The sequence below is a fragment of the Martes martes genome (assembly GCF_963455335.1).
Source record: "Martes martes genome assembly, chromosome: 12".
Taxonomy (NCBI): Eukaryota; Metazoa; Chordata; class Mammalia; order Carnivora; family Mustelidae; genus Martes; species Martes martes.
Window position 1 is genome coordinate 72,526,413 of NC_137900.1, and position 18,536 is coordinate 72,544,948.

The 18,536-nt window shown below is 41.0% G+C and overlaps 1 protein-coding gene across 1 annotated transcript in view; it reads right to left on the reverse strand.

The window, feature by feature from the left end:
• Positions 1-1,575: 1,575 nt before the first annotated feature.
• Positions 1,576-18,536, reverse strand: part of ELP1 (elongator acetyltransferase complex subunit 1) — a 58,176-nt gene continuing 41,215 nt past the window's right edge. Inside the window, exons 31-38 of the mRNA XM_080819424.1 lie at positions 15,793-15,855; positions 15,398-15,458; positions 13,275-13,388; positions 12,656-12,767; positions 10,939-11,066; positions 10,328-10,482; positions 7,287-7,362; positions 1,576-3,795 (exon numbers count right to left, since the gene is read on the reverse strand). Coding sequence (XP_080675550.1) covers positions 3,728-3,795; positions 7,287-7,362; positions 10,328-10,482; positions 10,939-11,066; positions 12,656-12,767; positions 13,275-13,388; positions 15,398-15,458; positions 15,793-15,855 — 777 coding nt within the window. The 3' untranslated portion in view covers positions 1,576-3,727. The remainder of the gene's footprint in view (positions 3,796-7,286; positions 7,363-10,327; positions 10,483-10,938; positions 11,067-12,655; positions 12,768-13,274; positions 13,389-15,397; positions 15,459-15,792; positions 15,856-18,536) is intronic.

Consider the following 18,536-nt stretch of genomic DNA (forward strand, 5'->3'; position numbering starts at 1 on the left):
CCCCCAAAAGGTGAGTTTTGATGAAGGGGAAGCATGGAAGGGTAGTTCTGGAGGGAAATCTCCAGGCCACAGTAGGTCTAAATGTTCTGCTGCAGTTTACAATGAAAACATACCAAAAAGAAAAGAGAAAAATACCAATACAAAGCTGAACAGCTATGTACCTTTTTCAAAATACCTTTATGGGAGCACCTGGGTGGCGCAGTCAGTCAGGCATCTGTCTCTTGCTCAAATCATGATCTCAGGGTCATAAGATTGGGCTCCACATTGTTGGGGGTGGGGGAAGGGTTCCACACTCAGCACAGAGTCTGCTGGAGTTTCACTCTCCTGCTCCCTGTGCTCTCTAAAATAAATAAATCTTAAAAAGGGGCGCCTGGGTGGTTCAGTGGGTTAAAGCCTCTGCCTTCAGCTCAGGTCATGGTCTCAGGGTCCTGGGATCGAGCCCCGCATCGGGCTCTCTGCTCAGCAGGGAGCCTGCTTCCTCCTCTCTCTCTCTCTGCCTACCTCTCTGCCTACTTGTGATCTGTCTGTCAAATAAATAAATAAAACCTTTAAAAAATAAATAAATAAATCTTAAAAAAAAAAAAAGACAAAAAAAACAACAACCCATTTCCATGAACTCTCACTTGATCTTTACACAATTCCCCTTGTAGGAAAAAGAAGTCATCCTCATGAAAGAGAGAGAGGAAGAGATGAATAGTTTCAGTAAGTACATGAAAGTCATCTTAGTTTAGTGATTCTCAACTGGGGGCAATTTTGACCCCCCATGAGAGATGTGGCAATGTCTAAAAATGGTTTTGGTTTTCAGAACAGGAGTGGGGGATATACAGTGCTGGCAGCTAGTGGGTAGAGGCCAGAGATATTGCTAAACATCCTATAATACACAGGAGAGATCTCTACAACAAAGAATGATATGACCCAAAATGTCAATAGTGCTAAGGTACACAGTGGCGCTAATGGGTACACAAGGCAAGATTCAGTGAGATTAAATGTGCCTGTCCAGGGGTGCCTGCGTGGCTTGGTCAGTTAAGCGTCTGCCTTCAGCTCAGGTCACGATCCCAGGGAGTCTGCTTCTCGGTCTCCCTCTGCTCCTTCCCCTACTTGTGCTCACACTCTCTCTCCCACAAATAAATAGAATCTTAAAAAAAAAAAAAAAGTCTCTGTCCAAGGACACTAAGATGGGTGGACCCATGCTCTTGTTCTTTCCTGTATACCAGGAGAACATCTGTTGGTGTTAAAACCCTTGGGATTCCAGAGCCAGTGAGATTAATATAGGCATGAGGCAGAAGTAAGGGCTCAGGGAACATAATGACACAAGAATCAATTCAGTGTCCCCAAATGTCACCATATTAGCTTTGACTTGTCTACAGCTTCTGGGATGTTAATGGGTTACCTAGCTTCTAAGATGTTTATTCTCCTCACCTCAATTACTAATAAATATGGAAGACAAGAAAGGACAGCCAGAAATACCTAAGGGCTTGTTCAGGTGGTGCTTCCAGTGATGCACAAATTTATGGGGAGGAACAGGAGGGGCGGAAAAAGCTGATTTTCCTTCCCAAACTTATAGTAACCTTAAGTAAGTAAGAATCATTAATTTATTTTTGAAAACACCCTCTTCAATTGTGGCTATGAACAATCCCTAAAAGGTAAACTTGTGTGTGTGTGTGTGTGTGTGTGTGTGTGTGTATAATACATGGAAAATGAATTTAAAAGATGTGGCAGTGCTAAAAAATTACATCAAACTACACTGATAAAGACATAACAAAAATATTACCTCCTGCCTCTGTTCTTTTTTTAAATGTACATTTAAAATGGGTTGTCGGACACAGACCTCTGCAAGTTCCCTCTTGATGTCTGCAGCATCTGAGCAAAACTGACTCAGCAGGACCAACAAAACAACTGGAGTTTTTAGCTTACTGCAGCATGAACTTGCTTTGGGACAGAGTTCAAATTTAGTAGAAGACTTATATATTCTTTTCCAGGACCTTGACAGAGCCTTTCCCCCAAATTAAGCGTTTATCATTTCCAGACGTTTCTCTTCTTCCCATACACTGCACTTTCCCCATGAATTCTTCTGTGACTTTGCCTTCAGTTTGGAAGGTCTGCTCTAGCCTGCTGCTTCTCAAATGAACAAAATTCCATCTTGCTCATAGGAAATAGATAGTAATTGATAGGTATTTGTAGTCACACAAATTCTTTCTTGATGCTTCAATACATTCTCTCAAGGAAATGGAACATCTCAAGGAAATGGAACATCTATGAAAAACCACACTATTATCAACAACACATTTACTTCTATTTCCCATCTGTCATGCATGGGTGCCCTTACCATTATCTATAACAAGAGCACTAGAATATATTAAAATGCCATATAAGTTACTATGTTTACTTACCTAGATCTAAGAGTAGTCACAAAGCACTTTCAGCCTTTCAATGTGGGGCCCTTAATTATAGCAATCCATTATGGGTATAAATCATAAAGTAGATTTCTATACCTTCCTTTTTTTTCCATTGTTTTTTAAAAAAATTTTCAGACATGGAGAGAAATTGAGTTGTACAAGCAAACACACCTAGATTCTACCATTTACATTTTGCTATTTAGGGAATGACTTTAATTACAATTCTGGGCATATCTATACTCTACAGATCAGAGGCAGCATTTCCATTCACGCACAGTCATGAATGTCTGGTTCTGGTATTAAAGGCATGGAAGAAATTTTTAACCTTACCCAAGAATCAGCCACAAAACTGTTGTCAAAATGAACTGAGCTTTTTCTAGATTAATCCAAAAGAGAAAACATTCTCATATTTTTCCAAAGAAAATAACTAAAAGAGGTCAGTGAAGCACCATAAGGAAAAATAAATGAAATGGCCTTGACACGGACAAAAACCTTTTAGTTAAAAGCAGCTATTACTTGGAGAAAAAAGGAATAACTCAACAATCGTGCACACTGTTCACCATACTCAACGTGCATGATACTGTTTCCGAAATGCTAATCTGTGCCAGCTCTAATACTGCTAACTCCCTCACAGAAAATTCATAGGCAGTAGAAAGAGTCCCTGTGGACACTAGTGCTAGGAGCGCAATACAGTTCTAACTGGAAGCACGTGATGTGGTAAGAGATTACAAAGTAAACAGCTGTCAGCATAGGAAAGCTTAGAATTTCAAAGGATATATTTAGCTTTTTATTCTGCTTTAGTTCCAGGTAAAGAAGTCATTTAAGTGATTCAATTTCACCAACTGCTGGTAGCACAAACAGCCATGTTGTTTATACATACTGCTCTCCTCCCAGAACATAAAATATTTAAAAAACATTATTTTCTTTTCCTCACACTTTTGAGGTAGGAGCCATGAAACATTATTCCCAATTAACTGAGGCACAAATCAGTTAATTATGTGACTTGTCGAAGGTCCCAAAATGAACGAGACTGGTAGCTGGGAATGAAAGCCAGTCTTCTCGGTGCTCTAAATACCAGAAACACACTCTCCAACAGCACTAAACAAAAGAACAGTAATTCTTACAAAATGATGCAATATTGGTTAAAGCGTAAGGTTTTGCTAATTAAAATTTTACCCAAAATAAAGCAGAACTGCTTGGTGTCTGCTTAGGTCTGCTGTCTGGAGCAGCTCTGCACACTGCTAAGGCAGATCACTATCTTACTCTTCCCAGTTCCTGACGGCCAGGCCCCATGGAGGAAGGGAAAGGAGAACCGCCTCTGCTGGGGTCATTCACTCTAGAAGGCTCAGTTTCCACTGGGCTTTTTTGTTGATCTTTGGGGGTATAAAAAGCTCAGCATCTAGAAGAAAGGAAAGGAAAACCGTGACAGACACACCTTCTTGCTAGGGGGAGCTGAGGCAGTAACTCTGTGATGATAAAACTAGTGCCTGGGCTTTGCAAGCTACAAGATAACCATCAGACCAGAGGGAGCTAAAGCTCCTCTTACCCTCCAGCCTCCAGTCAGAGCAAACACAGCCTGAAGGCCCTGCCCCAAGAATAGAGATTTCCACTTCCCGCAGGTGAAGGGTAGAAGAAAAGAACGCCCACTGAGTGATTCAAAGAATGTTCTAGATTTTGAATGGGAGGGGATGGTGGTGGTTACAAAACCATATGTAATTATTAAATCTCATCAAATTTTACATTTCACTATCTACAAAATTTTCCTCAATTATAAGAGAAAAAAAAATGTGGTGGCATGTTATCTGAAAAACAGAGTTAACAAACAAAAAACTTTTATGATAAAAAAATTCTACACACTGATCAATAAAAATGTCCCTACTTTTAGAAAAAAGCAAATGGAGGAGGAGAAGATGGATGGGGTAAAACTGTCACTGTCAAACAAAACTCCCAGGCCCTCTTTCTTCTCTTTTCTTTTTTTTTTTTTAAGATTTTGTTTTTAAATAATCTCTTCACCCAACACCCCAAGATGAAGAGACATGGCTCCACCTGGGCCCTCTTTCAGATTTGTGGTAGCAGACATATATACAGGCAGCGAAGATATGAGAAAATACATGTATAAAAAGATGTTCTTTCTCAGCATTACTTGTAATATACTTCCAACAGAAGTATATCTATATACATGAGCCACACAGACATTAAAAATTATTTTTAAGCATATTTAACCAATGTGAGAAAAATGCTCAAGATAGAGTGTTTTTAAAAACATGATTTTCATATTATACACACATGTATTAGAAACGATCAAATTTTAATATTCTTTGACACGCTTTTCTGTACAATCCAGATTTTCACCATTAACCTAATCAGTTTTATAATTTCACACACAATTAGTGCTTTCTGCTCCAACAAACAAAAAGCTAGATAGACAAAAAGACCATAGGAGGTTTTCCTTATATACGAACACTGATACTGGAAATTCATTATCAGCAAGGCCCATCAACTTGCGTGAAATGGTGATTAAACTTTAAATGAGATGATCTTATATAATACCCAGTGCTCATGATATCACATGGGTATTTATAAGACTGATGAATCACTGAACTCTACCTCTGAAACTAATAATATACTACATATTAATTAATTGAATTTAAATAAAAATAAATGAGATGATCTTTTTTAAAAAAAAGAATCAAGTTAAGGGGCGCCTAGTCAGGTAAATGTCTGCCTTTGGCTCAGGTCATGATCCCAGAATCCTGGGATCAAGCCCTGCATCAGGCTCCCTGCTCAGTGGGCGTCTGCTTCTCCCTCTGCCTCTACCCCCTGGCTTGTGCTCTCTTACTCTCTCTAAAATTAATAAATAAATTAATTGATTTTTAAAAAGTTATGGAAATATTCTTATTAAAAATTTAGACATAGCACAATTTTGATATCTACACCTAACTAAGAATACCAAGCACTGACTTTTTAGCAGGAAAGAACTGTGCTGACAAACTGTTATGACAACAAAACATGACATCCTTCACCTTTCCATGTCTGAACTTCACAGTGTAAGGGTTATTTTTGCAAACATACTTTGAAGGTCTTATCAATTTTTCCAAGGGCTTTTCTTAATCTTTTGATAGCCAAAATCATTCCCACTTGAAGCAGTTACTTTGTTATCAATTATAACAAGCCCAACTCAGCTATGATGATTCAAGCACTTCTCTTGAAATACTTTAATCCATTTTATGAAACCCTACATTTTTGCAAGTCTTACAACAGATCTGCACAATACTGCAATGTAAACATGGAACATGAAACAGAGAGAATGCCTATCAAATCACGGATCCCACTCGCAGGCCCTGTGAGCTTACTTAACTCTTCCCTTGGCTAGGGAGCAGCAGTTGCAGAACAGTACTTGGGACTTTGTCAGTAGTTCATCTGCCTATTTTTAGATTATGAGAACCTCTCTTTTCCTATGCCATCTTGTAACCACAAGGACACTGATAATACTTATGTACTCAGATAATGAGGAGCCTCAAATAGCGTCTCTAGGGCTCAGCTGGAAAATGGAAGTGCTCTTTGATAATGCCACCAGGATACTCGAAGGAAAGGTGTGACTAGACTCCATGTGAAGGTCAGCATCAGGCCAGTAGTGAGGAAAATGGGGCGGAAATCACAGCTGGATTGCAGAGTACAAACTGAGCAATAACCAAGCTGCCTTGGTCCAAGATGTATTCTCAGCATCTCAGAACTAAGTATATGTTGGGACTGATAGAAAAAGCAGCTTGTCAGCCTTCAGGAAGAAGGGGAGCTAGGAATACAGCAGCTACTGTCCCAATACATGACATAAGCTGGATGGGAAATAGCTCATTTGCTCCTGGTAGCAACATTAACTGTTAAACTTCAAACTTAGTGTAAACACCCACGGCTACTTCAAATGTCATCAGAAAGCTAGTATAGCACAGCATTTAAAGGAAAAAAAAATTCTGGAAAATCCAAGTTATATTAGTAAAAACTCCCAATTATTTCAGAACATACCACTAACTTTTGAAAGCTAAGAGGCTGGTATGCTTGATTGATCCACCTAAAGGCTAAATACTCAAGCACCAAATTGATCTGTCAAAAGTTTCTAACTAGGGGCGCCTGGGTAGCTCAGTGGGTTAAGCCTCTGCCTTTGGCTCAGGTCATGGTCTCAGGGTCCTGGCATCGAGCCCCGCATTGGGCTCTCTGCTCAGCGGGATCTGCTTCCCCCTCTCTCTCTGCCTGCTGCTCTGCCTACTTGTGACCTCTCTCTCTCTCTCTCTGTCAAATAAATAAATAAGATCTTTAAAAAAAAAGTTTCTAACTAAATTTAAAAAGAGCCTTTGGGGCTTTAAAATTTAAGGGCTACACCATCTCATCAGGAATCATCTCCTCTGCCAACAAACAAAAAATAAAACAAAACATTTTCGGTAAACTTAAATAGGAAATGCAAGTAAAATGCTACCATTCTTTGGATTCGCTTTCAAATTATATTGTTGATCCTGAAGATGGTTACGAAAGTGCCCCCAAGATGCAATGCATAACTGCCAAGAACCAAAAATGATGACTTGGGAGAATCCTTAAAATATATATATAAATTGGACTATTTGGACTCAAACTTCAACTATGGTGTGCCTGTATGGACAAGTGTATGTCAGATGATCTTTTAAAAATTCATACATTTAATGTCATGTTGGGTCCCCCACCCCTCTGGTTCCCAACACTAGAAGCCCTAAGTCAATTTTATTAAAGATATACTCATAAAATTGAGGGAAAATTGTTGTCAATACCTGATCTTTCCTCACACCGCTGACCTTCTCAACACTTAAGAGAAAGATATTCCTTCTGCCAAATACTGTGATAATTTGAAGAGAAAACAATACTAACCAAGAACAGGAACTGAAGTCTTCTGTTGTTGATAAGAAGCCATGATACTATTTGCAGTAGAATCAGGACCTAGAACCTAAGTAGAAAGCAGATCAGCAAAGATTATTTTACACTTCTGATGACCACAGATACCAAAGGCCAAGTTTCTACCAGCAGTAAATAGCAAGTCATTTTCAAATTATCAAGCACAGTAATTCTCTCCTCCTTTGTGATTTTTACTTTGCCAGGTGTTCTAGTCTCAACTCAGACCTCCAAATCTCCTTTCTTCCAGAAGACAAGGTAATGATGAGGGGAAAATAAAAAAAGGAAAATCTTAAGGAATATAAGCCATCCCCTGAGGGGAGGAGTACAAGAGGTTATAGAACACACAGAGCATCAAAATGCCTTCAAAAGATCTGTGGGAATTTTGATATTAAAGCAAATACGTGCATGTATCAGGGAGTAGAATGCAAACTGTGCACACGTGTTCAAGGTAAAACCAGACCCTTCACAGGAATTCCACGTTTGTGTAAGGCTCAGGGGGGCACATGCCAGGCCCTCCACTTTGTCTTCACCTGGCTCAGCGAGCATACCCTTGGGGACACCTTCTCAGCAGCAATGTCCTGCTCAAAGCACTTTCACGTGACTCAGGGGATCCTGCACCTGTGCTATTAACATAATTTACCAACCAAAGCAAACCCATGATTTTCTGGTCATTTTCCCCAGAAGACTGTTAAAGTTGGTGTCTCAGAAATTAATATGATCTTCAGCCATCAAAAAGAATGAAATCTTGCCATCTGCAATAACATGGGTAGAGCTAAAGTATATTATGCTAAGCGAAATAAGTCAGAGAAAGACAAATACCGTATGATCTCACCCATATATGGAATTTAGGAAAGAAAACAGATAAATATATGGGAAGGGGGAAAAGAAAAAAAGGAGCAGGAAACAAGCCATAAGAGATTCTTATGATAAAGAGCAAACTGAGGGTTGATGGCGAGAGTTGGGTGGGGGATGGGCTAGATGGGGGATGGGGATTAAAGGAGACACTTGTTATGAGCACTGGGTAAATCATGTAAGTGATGAATCACAAAGTTCTACTTCAGAAGCCAGTACTGCACTGTAGATTAAGTAAAATTTAAATTAAAAAAATTAAAAATTAAAAAACATATAAAATGTTTTTTTTAAAAATTACTATGATTTGAATAGAAGAGGTAAGGGAGAGCATGAGGAGGTATTATAAACTGCTAAGCTTCAAAACCACTACAGTTTTGAAGATGATCACATTTCTTCTATGAAATACCTATTTTAGTAAATTCAAGTATTTGTAGGGTGCTGATTCTCAACTTTTACTTTCAAGATATGCTAAGTATGCCCATGTCTACCCTCTTATCTAACCTTCAGAACATTCCAGTGAAGCGTATAGGGAAGTATATCCCCATTTGTAAATGAGGAAATCAAGGCCCCAGTAAAGCTTATGTGTTTCTAATCAAGGAGTTCAAAACCAGTCTCTCTCCAGGCTCCAAACCCTTCTCTGTGGGTTGTTGTCCCAGCCTGTGATGCTGGGACTGGGAACCTGAGAAAACATTCTGCCCTTTGTCAGCTGCCTCGTTATGCTCTGCCCACAGCAGACATGAGAGGAAGAGTACAAGGCTGGAGGAAAAGGAATGTGCTGTTTGCTTTCACTCAATAGTTCTTTACCCTGGTAGTAGCCATTCATTTCAGTTTCCTCATTTCTCTACACTTACAGCCATCATGCCCCCTCAGAAGCATCAGCACCAGCTGGCTGGCACCCCTTCTCAGAGGGTCAAGAACCCGCGCAGTAGGGACGCACCTCCAAGCTTCTGAACTACAGCAAACCCGAACTCTTCCTTGTTCCCTCATAGTTACCAACTCAGCGCTCCTTCTCTGTGTTCTCCTTTTGCCTTCTCAGTTGTCCAATACTTGTTCCACCAGTTCCCTACATTGAATTCTCTCTGTTAAAATAACAGCTGTGGTTCTTTTCCTTAATGGACCGTACCTGACACACCAACCTTTCTAAATTTTTTTTTTGAGATTTTTATTATTTATTTATTTGACAGACAGAGATCACAAGTAGGCAGAGAGGCAGGCAGAGAGAGAGAGAGGAGGAAGCAGGCTCCCTGCTGAGCAGAGAGCCCGATGCGGGACTCGATCCCAGGATCCTGGGATCATGACCTGAGCTGAAGGCAGAGGCTTTAACCCACTGAGCCACCCAGGCGCCCACACCAGCCTTTCTAAATCAAAACAGAACCTCTTAACAACAGGCCTGAGGTGTGAGAGACTGAGCAAAGTTCACACAATAGATAGATGACAACACATCAGAATTCCTGACAGGACACAACTGCCTTAAACATGAGCAGCAAAGCTCCTCGTAACAAGAGTAGAAGCGACAAGTCAGATAATCCATAAAACAATAGGGAAAGCAACTGTCTGGTTTATTTTGTTGTTGTTGTTAAAGATTTTATTTATTTGAGAGAAGAGAGAGAGAGACAAACAGCACGTGTGAGTGGAGGGAGGGGCAGAGCAGAGGGAGGGAGAGGATCTCAAGCAGACTCTGTGCTGAGTGCGGAGCTCAGCGCAGGTTTCTGTACGGTGACTCTGAGATCATGACATGAGCCGAAATCAAAAGTCAGACGCTTAACTGAGAGAGCCACCCAGGGGCCCAGTGCTTTAAAAAGCACTGATACCATCCAAAGTCTGCGCAGGGAGGTGACAGGCCAACTCTGGCCCTGTCTGCCCCTTTCCCCTACTCTAATCTCACTGAAGGCTGGGGCAACAGTTGAACTTGCCCATCCCCTCCACAGCAGCTGTTTCACGTGGGAAGGAGAAACAAAAGCAAACTTAACCTAGAGCAAGGTCTACTCAAGTAGAAAATCTTCTTAGCGACAGCTTAAACATAGCCTAGGATAATGTAACTATGGCATATCATGTTTTTAAGAACAAGGAAAACTCTGGCTTTGACTTTCAAGAGATCATGTGAACATTAAGAACCTGTGAAATGGCTTAAAAAAATGCATGTTCTGTCTCTGAGGAAAACTTACAGGTGTAGCTGAATTCTGCTGGTGGGTGAGAGTCCAAATTTCTGGAATTGACCTTTCCATCAGCTGGAGGGCATCTTCAAAGGCCTTCTGTAATCCCCTTCCTTGCTCATCAAACTCAAAGAGAAAGAGCACCTTTAAAATATGGTATACTTCATCTAGAAAGAAGAAATTCAAGAAAGTGGTTAACTTGGGTCCCCAGCTCCATTGCTAGGATCGTAATACAACTTCTTTCCCAAGCAAAAAAATATTTAATATTACACTGCAGTTGCCATCTCCCCCACATTTTCCTCGTCTCCCCAAATGCTGGAGTAATTCAACCTGTCTACTACAAAAAGGAAAAGGAACACGCTGGGGCTCCAGCAGGAAGGGGTGTCTTCGCAGTCCTTTTCCCCACTAATGTCTCCCAGCGGAGCTGGGCAGGGCCCAGTGGAGGAAGGTTCCTAGGTTCCCTGCTGAGGGTGGTTTAGGAACGTGCCCTGAAATGACACTTCCTGCCAAAAGTCTGTCTTTCCCCAAGTTGGGAAAACTGTATCGAAATTATCTGCTTAACTCTGTCTGTGCTATCCATTTACCTTTTTTGGGGGCAAGAATCATCAGTATTGAGAACATACCTTTCAATTTTTCAGTGCTCTGTACAATTTCACTGAGTGCCTCCAAAAGGGCCAGATCCTCCAGCGGACTCCCTTCTTTGAGGCTATGCTTCTTCCGCTCTGCTTTGCGGCGATTCTTAGATGACCGCCTGTTAGAAGAAATTGGAAAGATGTTATAAAAGGGGCTCTCTTTGCACTGAACAGATTAAAATGAATGTACCTGTTGGCCACCAACTTTCTGGGAACCCAGAGAGTCTATAGATGGTATGTGTATTTGGGGTAAAATGGTGATGAGGTGTTGGGAGTGATAGCTAAAATAAATTTGGGAAAGGCAAGTCTTACAGACAGGAAATAATAAGGAAAACCCTAAAAAGTAGTGTCTGGCCTTGAAATTTTAATTAAAGTACAGAGATTATATTTTTGATAATGACAGCTGAAACAACAGAACCACCAACCTGAATTTTCTAATGAAAAACAAATCTAAAGTAAAATTTAAAATGAGAGATAGACACAGCACATTGAAATTTGGATATGATAAAATATATCTGACACCCGTATCTCTCTTGCTCAGAGGTCTTTAATTATGCCACCTATCTGGGACTCTTGCCCAGACTCTGAAAAGCCCAGTTTCTTTTTTTTTTTTTTTTTTTTTTAAGATTTTATTTATTTCTTTGACAGACAAAGATGACAAGTAGGCAGAGAGAGAGAGAGAGGGGGAAGCAGGCTCCCTGCTAAGCAGAGAGCCCGATGCGGGGCTCAATCCCAGGACCCAGGGATCATGACCTGAGCAGAAGGCAGGGGCTTTAACCCACTGAGCCACCCAGGAGCCCCTGAAAAGCCCAGTTTCTAACTGACTCTTGCAGCTTCTGATCACCCTATATAACCTCATAAATCTCTATTCTGAATTCCTAAAGCATGATTCAGTTTGTTTATTTATCTATTTTTATTTTTCAGTTTGTATATTTTTTTTTAAAGACCTTATCTATTTGTCAGAGAGACCGAGAGAAAACTCGCACATGCGTGTGTACACACACAGCAGGGGGACCAGCAGGCAGAGGGAGAGGGAGAAGCAATCTCCTTCTGAACAGGGAGCCTGATGCAGGGCTCCATCCCAGGACTATGAGATCATGACCCGAGCTGAAGGCAGACACTTAACCGACTGAGTCACCCAGGCCTCCCAGCATGATTCAGTTTAAATAAACAATCTTGCATTGTTTTATGCTTCCCAACGATGACTATAAGCTCTTATAACCCACATGTACTTAAAAATTTTTGGTAACATCCACTACAACTAGCATATGGGTTTTCTGACCAAATGCTACACTGTGTAAGCATGATGACTTATTTTATACTAATAATCTCTTCTAATCCTGGCTTTGAACTGAAGATGCCTGATACCGTTTTCCTTTATAAACTTTTAATTTTTTAAGTGCCCACATAATGTGGTCACCTAATATTCGTTAAGTGAATGAAATCAGATGTCATAAAAATTGAGTGCCAGTGTAAGGCCTTGTGGGTACGGACAAACACACGGTCCACAAAGCTGCAGTAGAAAAACATTTCAGTACCAAGTCTAATTTCTTAGGTATGTGGGGAAAGCCCCTGCACATCAAATCCTGGCCTTGAGAACTGTCCTCTCTCTCCCCTGCACTGTCCAGATGAGAAACTGACCTCCTTACTTGCACAATCTCCATATACCCAGGGCCTCATCAATGTGCTACATAAACGTGATACATACGCTGATATCCTGGAGTTGCTGTGGGAATATTTGCCACTCATGTCACTGCCACTCATGACACTGCTAGTTTCAGAGAAGAGGTCTGACTCTTGGCCCTGGGGCACCTCATCATCTAGAAAAGAAGAACGAGATACAGAATGAAAACTCCCTGCTGATGTAGGTTTACCTTCAATAGGGTAAGTGGACTATAGTTCACCAGGGCATAGCTGAGGATGGGTGAAAATTATTAGAAAGTAGATCTAAAGGGAAATGAGATAATATTAAATACAGTTACTACTACCATACACCAGCACACCAGTACCAAGGTTATTTTTCCTTTTCTTTTCTTTCTGAAAGCAAAGGAACATTTGGAGGCAAAGACGCTCATTCTGCTCTGCTTGGTGGGGGTGTAGGGCACGTGTGGCAGAGCTCTTCCCATTCATGCTTGGTCCTGCCCCCAGCCCTCCCCAACACACACAAACACAGACATACACAGTCCCCAAGGGGTTTCACGGAGGACTTAAACATCCCCCAGCACAGTAATCACAGTGCAGGAGGCACAATAAGCAGCTAAGACAAAAACAAAGTATGATATGTCCCCACCATGCCCAACTGTCAGTGTCTTCATGTAGACACTCACCCAGATTCACCTGCTGTGCCCGCTCCTTGAGATCTCGAACCACCAATAAACGGTTTTTATGGCGACTGAATGTGGCTGTCTGAGAGTCCAGAAGTGCCATATAATTCTTCTGGGCTGGGGGTGTGGATGGAAAATATTTTGAGCAAGATGTTTAAGTAAAAGAGAGGGCACCTGGGTGGCTCAGTGGATTAAGCCTCTGCCTTCGGCTCGGGTCGTGATCTCAGGGTCCTGGGATCGAGCCCCATATCGGGCTCTCTGCTCAGCGGGGAGTCTGCTTCCCCCCCTCCCCGCCCCGCTCTGTCTGCTTCTCTGCCTACTTGTGATCTCTCTCTGTGTCAAATAAATAAATAAAATCTTTAAAAAAAAAAGAGAAAAAAAAACTCAAGTAAGGCAGTGAGGAATAAGAATTTAACAAAAAGAAACAGATTACTAGGTTTTCCAAGCAAGATTTTTTTCCTTAATGAGAATTAACCTACATTGTCTTAGGAGAATGAACTACACATTGAAATTTCAGATTTCAGAGTTCATCACCATCATCCTAGAACACCCTCTAGCACTAAATTAGTAAAATCACCTGAACAAAGACTCGGTACCCAAGAGCGGACTAGCAACGGAGTATACAGGAAGCTGTTAACAAAAACAGGACAGTCACTGAGATGCTTCTGAAACATAGGTATTAGGCCTATGCAAATGAACAGTCAGCATTTTTCTAGGTGCTCATTAGGGGAGAAAATCCAAGAAAGAGACAGCTAGATGGACGGCTGGAGGGTCAGGATGGATGCTTTCAGTAACGTACCTAAGTGAATGTTATGAAAAGAATCCTCCCACGGTATTAATGAGAATGGGCAGGCCGGGTAAGCGTGTGAGTACATGTATACGTGAGAAAGGCCAGATCCTACTCACAGGGTGGACTGTGCTTAAAAAAGGCAGAGCTTAAAACCAACCCCCACTGCTGGAAATTTCTGTAAGCCAAACTGATGTCTTTCTTTTCCACTTTGCTTTTAAGGAATCACAGTGATCACCTAAGTGTTCCAGAACTGGTAAAACTCACCTGGTTCAATGTATAAATATACACTCCACTTAGATTTACCAACTGTAAATATTTTGCTTCCTGTTTCTCTCCATACACACACATAACTATTATTTTTGTGGAACCTTTTGAGAGTAGGTTGCACATATGATCCTTCCCTCTTAAATACTTCAGAACATCTCTCTTAAGAATAAGGACATTATCATGATCTCATTGGTCGTGGGATCAAGCCCTGTGTTGGGCTTCACACCCAGCAGGGAGTCTACTTAAGATTCTCTCCCTCTGCTCCTTTCCCAACTCTCCAATAAATAAATCTTTAAAAAAAAAAAAAAAGGATATTATCTAACATAAGCATAATATGTAAGAAATTGGCCACTAACAGAATACTGTATTATCTAATATTTAGTTCATATTCAAGTTTACCAATTACTCCCAAATATAGATTTTTTTTTAAAAGATTTTATTTATTTATTTGACAGAGATCTAAGTAGGCAGAGAGACAGGCAGAGAGAGAGGGGAAGCAGGCTCCCAGCTATGCAGAGAGCCCGATGTGGGGCTCAATCCCAGGACCCCGGGACCACGACCCGAGCCGAAGGCAGAGGCTTTAACCCACTGAGCCACCCAGGCGCCCCTAGATTTTTTTAATAGCTTTTTTACAAAAGATTTTATTTATTTGATAGAGAGAGAGAGCGAGAGCGTGTGCATGCACACACAAGCATTGGGAGCAGCACAGGGAGAGGGAGAAGCAGACTCCTTGCCGAGCTGGGAGCCCAATATGGGGCTCAATCCCAGGACCCTGACATCATGACCTGAGCCGAAGGCAGATGCTTAACTGACTAAGCCACCGAGGCACCCCTACAAATATAAAGATTCTTAACTGTATCTTATCATGTGTTTTCAACATTCAAATATTTTACATACTACCATTTGACAGTGAGCATATTTAAAAATTCTAATCAGAATTAAGTATTACACCCAGTGGAGAAATCTGATCAACTCTATGATTAAAGAATGTAATAACAGGCAGTATTCTTCTCTTGTGCTTCCCCACCTCTACACTTCCAAATGTAGAATTCCGAGATGTAACCCTTACCTTCTAAAATAGAAGGCTTTATGTTGGTTTCTATTATATCTGGTCTGTTATATTTGTAAACCTAAAAGGAAAAAGACAGTAGTTTTAGGCAGGAAAACTCCATGTCACTGTAGAGTTAAGACATCTGGAAGGAAATGGATGACTTTCAGAGGTCACCAGGTTATTTTCAAGAAGAGCAGACCTCTACAAGGTAGCTAATGAACATTCAAGTCATTTCAGTAAAAACCAGTAATATATCGCATTTAAAAAACTGCTTATTCTTAGAGCAGGAACCTAAACTATTTTGACTTAATTTTGCTAGCCTCTGAAAACAAGGGATTCCAGCTGACCTTTCTCCCCTGCATTCTCACTCTGCTAAGCACCTAACACAGCGAGAATTTTAAAGGTTTTCCTACCAGTCTCAGAGCTTCTTCCCAGGCAGCTCCTTCTAGTAATAAGAGCACAGCTTCTTCATAATCCTGACAAGGAAACATCAAGGCAGATAACAGGTGAATGGAGCAAGCGTGTCAGATGTCACCATGACAAATGGCGCCCCTGCCTACGGAGCGGCCTTCTTTGCCCGCCAGCCTACCCCCTATGGTCCCAGTTCCTAGAATCAGGTCTGGCCTCCAGTCCCTCCTCAGTAAACAGTGACGCAAAAGGTAATGGGTCGGGGGGAAGATAGATTCTGGAAATAACCACAGAACACATAGCATCATCTCCCTACGTCCCTGAGCACTGAAACCACCAGCGAGGTCTGAGAGAAATGCCCACTGCCCCAGCTACACTACCCTGTTCAATTCGACAGGTTTAAGGCCTTCTAAACTTTTCCTTTCTGCTCCCTCCTTTTCTTCCCCCCCACCTCCAACTTTTATTTTGAAATACTTCGAATCTCCGGAAAACTGAAAGATAAGTGTAATAAACATCAGTGTAATAAACACCTGCATATCCCAAGTCTTTAAACATTTTTGATGCTTGTGGCCTTACCATTAAAAATTTTCGAGCATGTACTACAGTGTGTAATTACTTAAGGTACGTATAAGGCATATAAAACAAAGCATTTTTACAGGTACAAATCATGTTTATCTTTTTACTGCTGAAGTACAGTTGACATACAATGTTATCAGTTTCAGGCTCACGACACAGTGATCTGACAGTTCTATACATTACTCTGTGCTCCCCACGGTGAGTACAGTCCCATCTGTCACCACACACCATGATTCCAGTATTACTGACTATACTCCCCAAGCTGTACTTCTCATCACCGTGACTTATTTACTTTATAACTAGAAGTCTGTGAAACTGGAAGTAAGTGAAACAAAACACCTATCATGTTTTTTAAAGGGGGTGCAGAGAGCTGAAACCAAGAGTCAGACACTTAACCAACTGTGCCACCCAGGTGCCCCTGGATCTCACCATTTTAAAATGTGTTTTGTGGGTTGCCTGGGTGGCTCAGTCGATTAAGTGTCTGACTTTTGGTTTCCGCTCAGGTCATGATCTCAGAGTTGTGAGATCGAGCCCAACATCAGGCTCCGCATTCAGCATGGAATCTGCTTAAGATTCTCTCTTTCTCAGGGTGCCTGGGTGGCTCAGTGGGCTAAGCCTCTGCCTTTGGCTCAGGTCGTGATCTCAGGGTCCTGGGACCGAGCCCCGCATCAGGCTCTCTGCTCAGTGGGGAGCCTGCTTCCCCTCCCACCCCTCGCCTGCCTCTCTGCCTATTTGTATTCTCTGTCAAATAAATAAAACCTTTAAAAAAAAAAAAAAGATTCTCTCTTTCTCTCCCTCTATACCTCCCTGCTACTTTCTCTCTCTCCCTCCCTCCCTCTCAAATAAATAAATAAATCTTAAAAAAAAGTGAGATACATAAAACAGTAGACATGGTGATTAAAAAAAGGGGGGATGGGTATGCATTTCATTAAAAGAGATTTAAGAGACTAAGATACAAAATGCAATACATGACCCTGGATTGGAACCTACTTTGGATCAACCTACTATAAATAATTTTGGAACCACTGAGGGAACTTGAATTTCAATTACTACATGAATTAAAATGTATTTACATGGAAAGATGAAGACCATAAACACATAAAACAAATTTATAAAGAGTACAGTATAACTTCGTTTTGGTTAACCATGCAAGAGAGAGAGAGAGAGAGAGAGCGCGTGAGCTTGAGCATGCGTGTGTGTGTGTGTATGTGTTGTGCATGCGCGCATACGAACAGCACTGCAGGAAGAATTAGAAAATAGGAGGGACGACTAGCAAACTCTTGAGTGGTAGGAATGACATGCTTTGTTTTCTTATTAATTACTTTCAGCATTTTAAAGAATCTATAATACATACATACTACTTTAAATTATTTTTAATTAAAAATATTAAATAGAAGTAAGCATTTTCTTCCCAGGCCCCAGTGCATATGCCCCACTAACAGGCCCATACCATAGGTCCATGAAGGGACAAGCAGGGTATGTGCTATTTGACCCACAGAGAAAGAAAGAGGGTAGGGGGGTGGCTATTTTACCAAAATGACAATCACATGACATACAAGGACTCTGAAGTGTACAATTTGTGGCATTTACTGTGTTCACAATATTGTGTGACCACCAACCTTTTTAAATTCACCTGATAAAAACACTCCCATCTCCCACTGCCTTCCTCCCCTGGTAACCTCTGATGTGCCCTTTCTCTGGGTTTGCCTACTCAGGACATATTATACAACAGAAACCATACAATAGGTGACATTCTGTGTCTGCTTCTTTCACTTAGTATAATGTCTTCAAGATTTATCCAAGTTGTATCATGTATCAGTTCTCTGTTTCATTTTTTAAAATTAATTTTTCTGATTATAGTAAAATGCACATAACAAAAAATTTATCATTTTAACCATTTTTTTTATGTCCAGTGGCATTAAGTAAATTTACACTGTCATGAAACCATCACCACCATCGTCTCCAGAACATTTTTCACGTTACAAAACTAACTCTATACCTGTGAAACAGTAACTTCCTATGTTTCTCTCCCTCAACCTCTGGCAACCACCTTTCTACTTCCTGTCTCTATGATTCTGACCCCTCTAGGTACCTCATATAAGTAGAATCCTACCATACTAGTCCTTTTACATCTGGTTTATTTCACTTAACACAATGTTTTCAAGGTTTATTC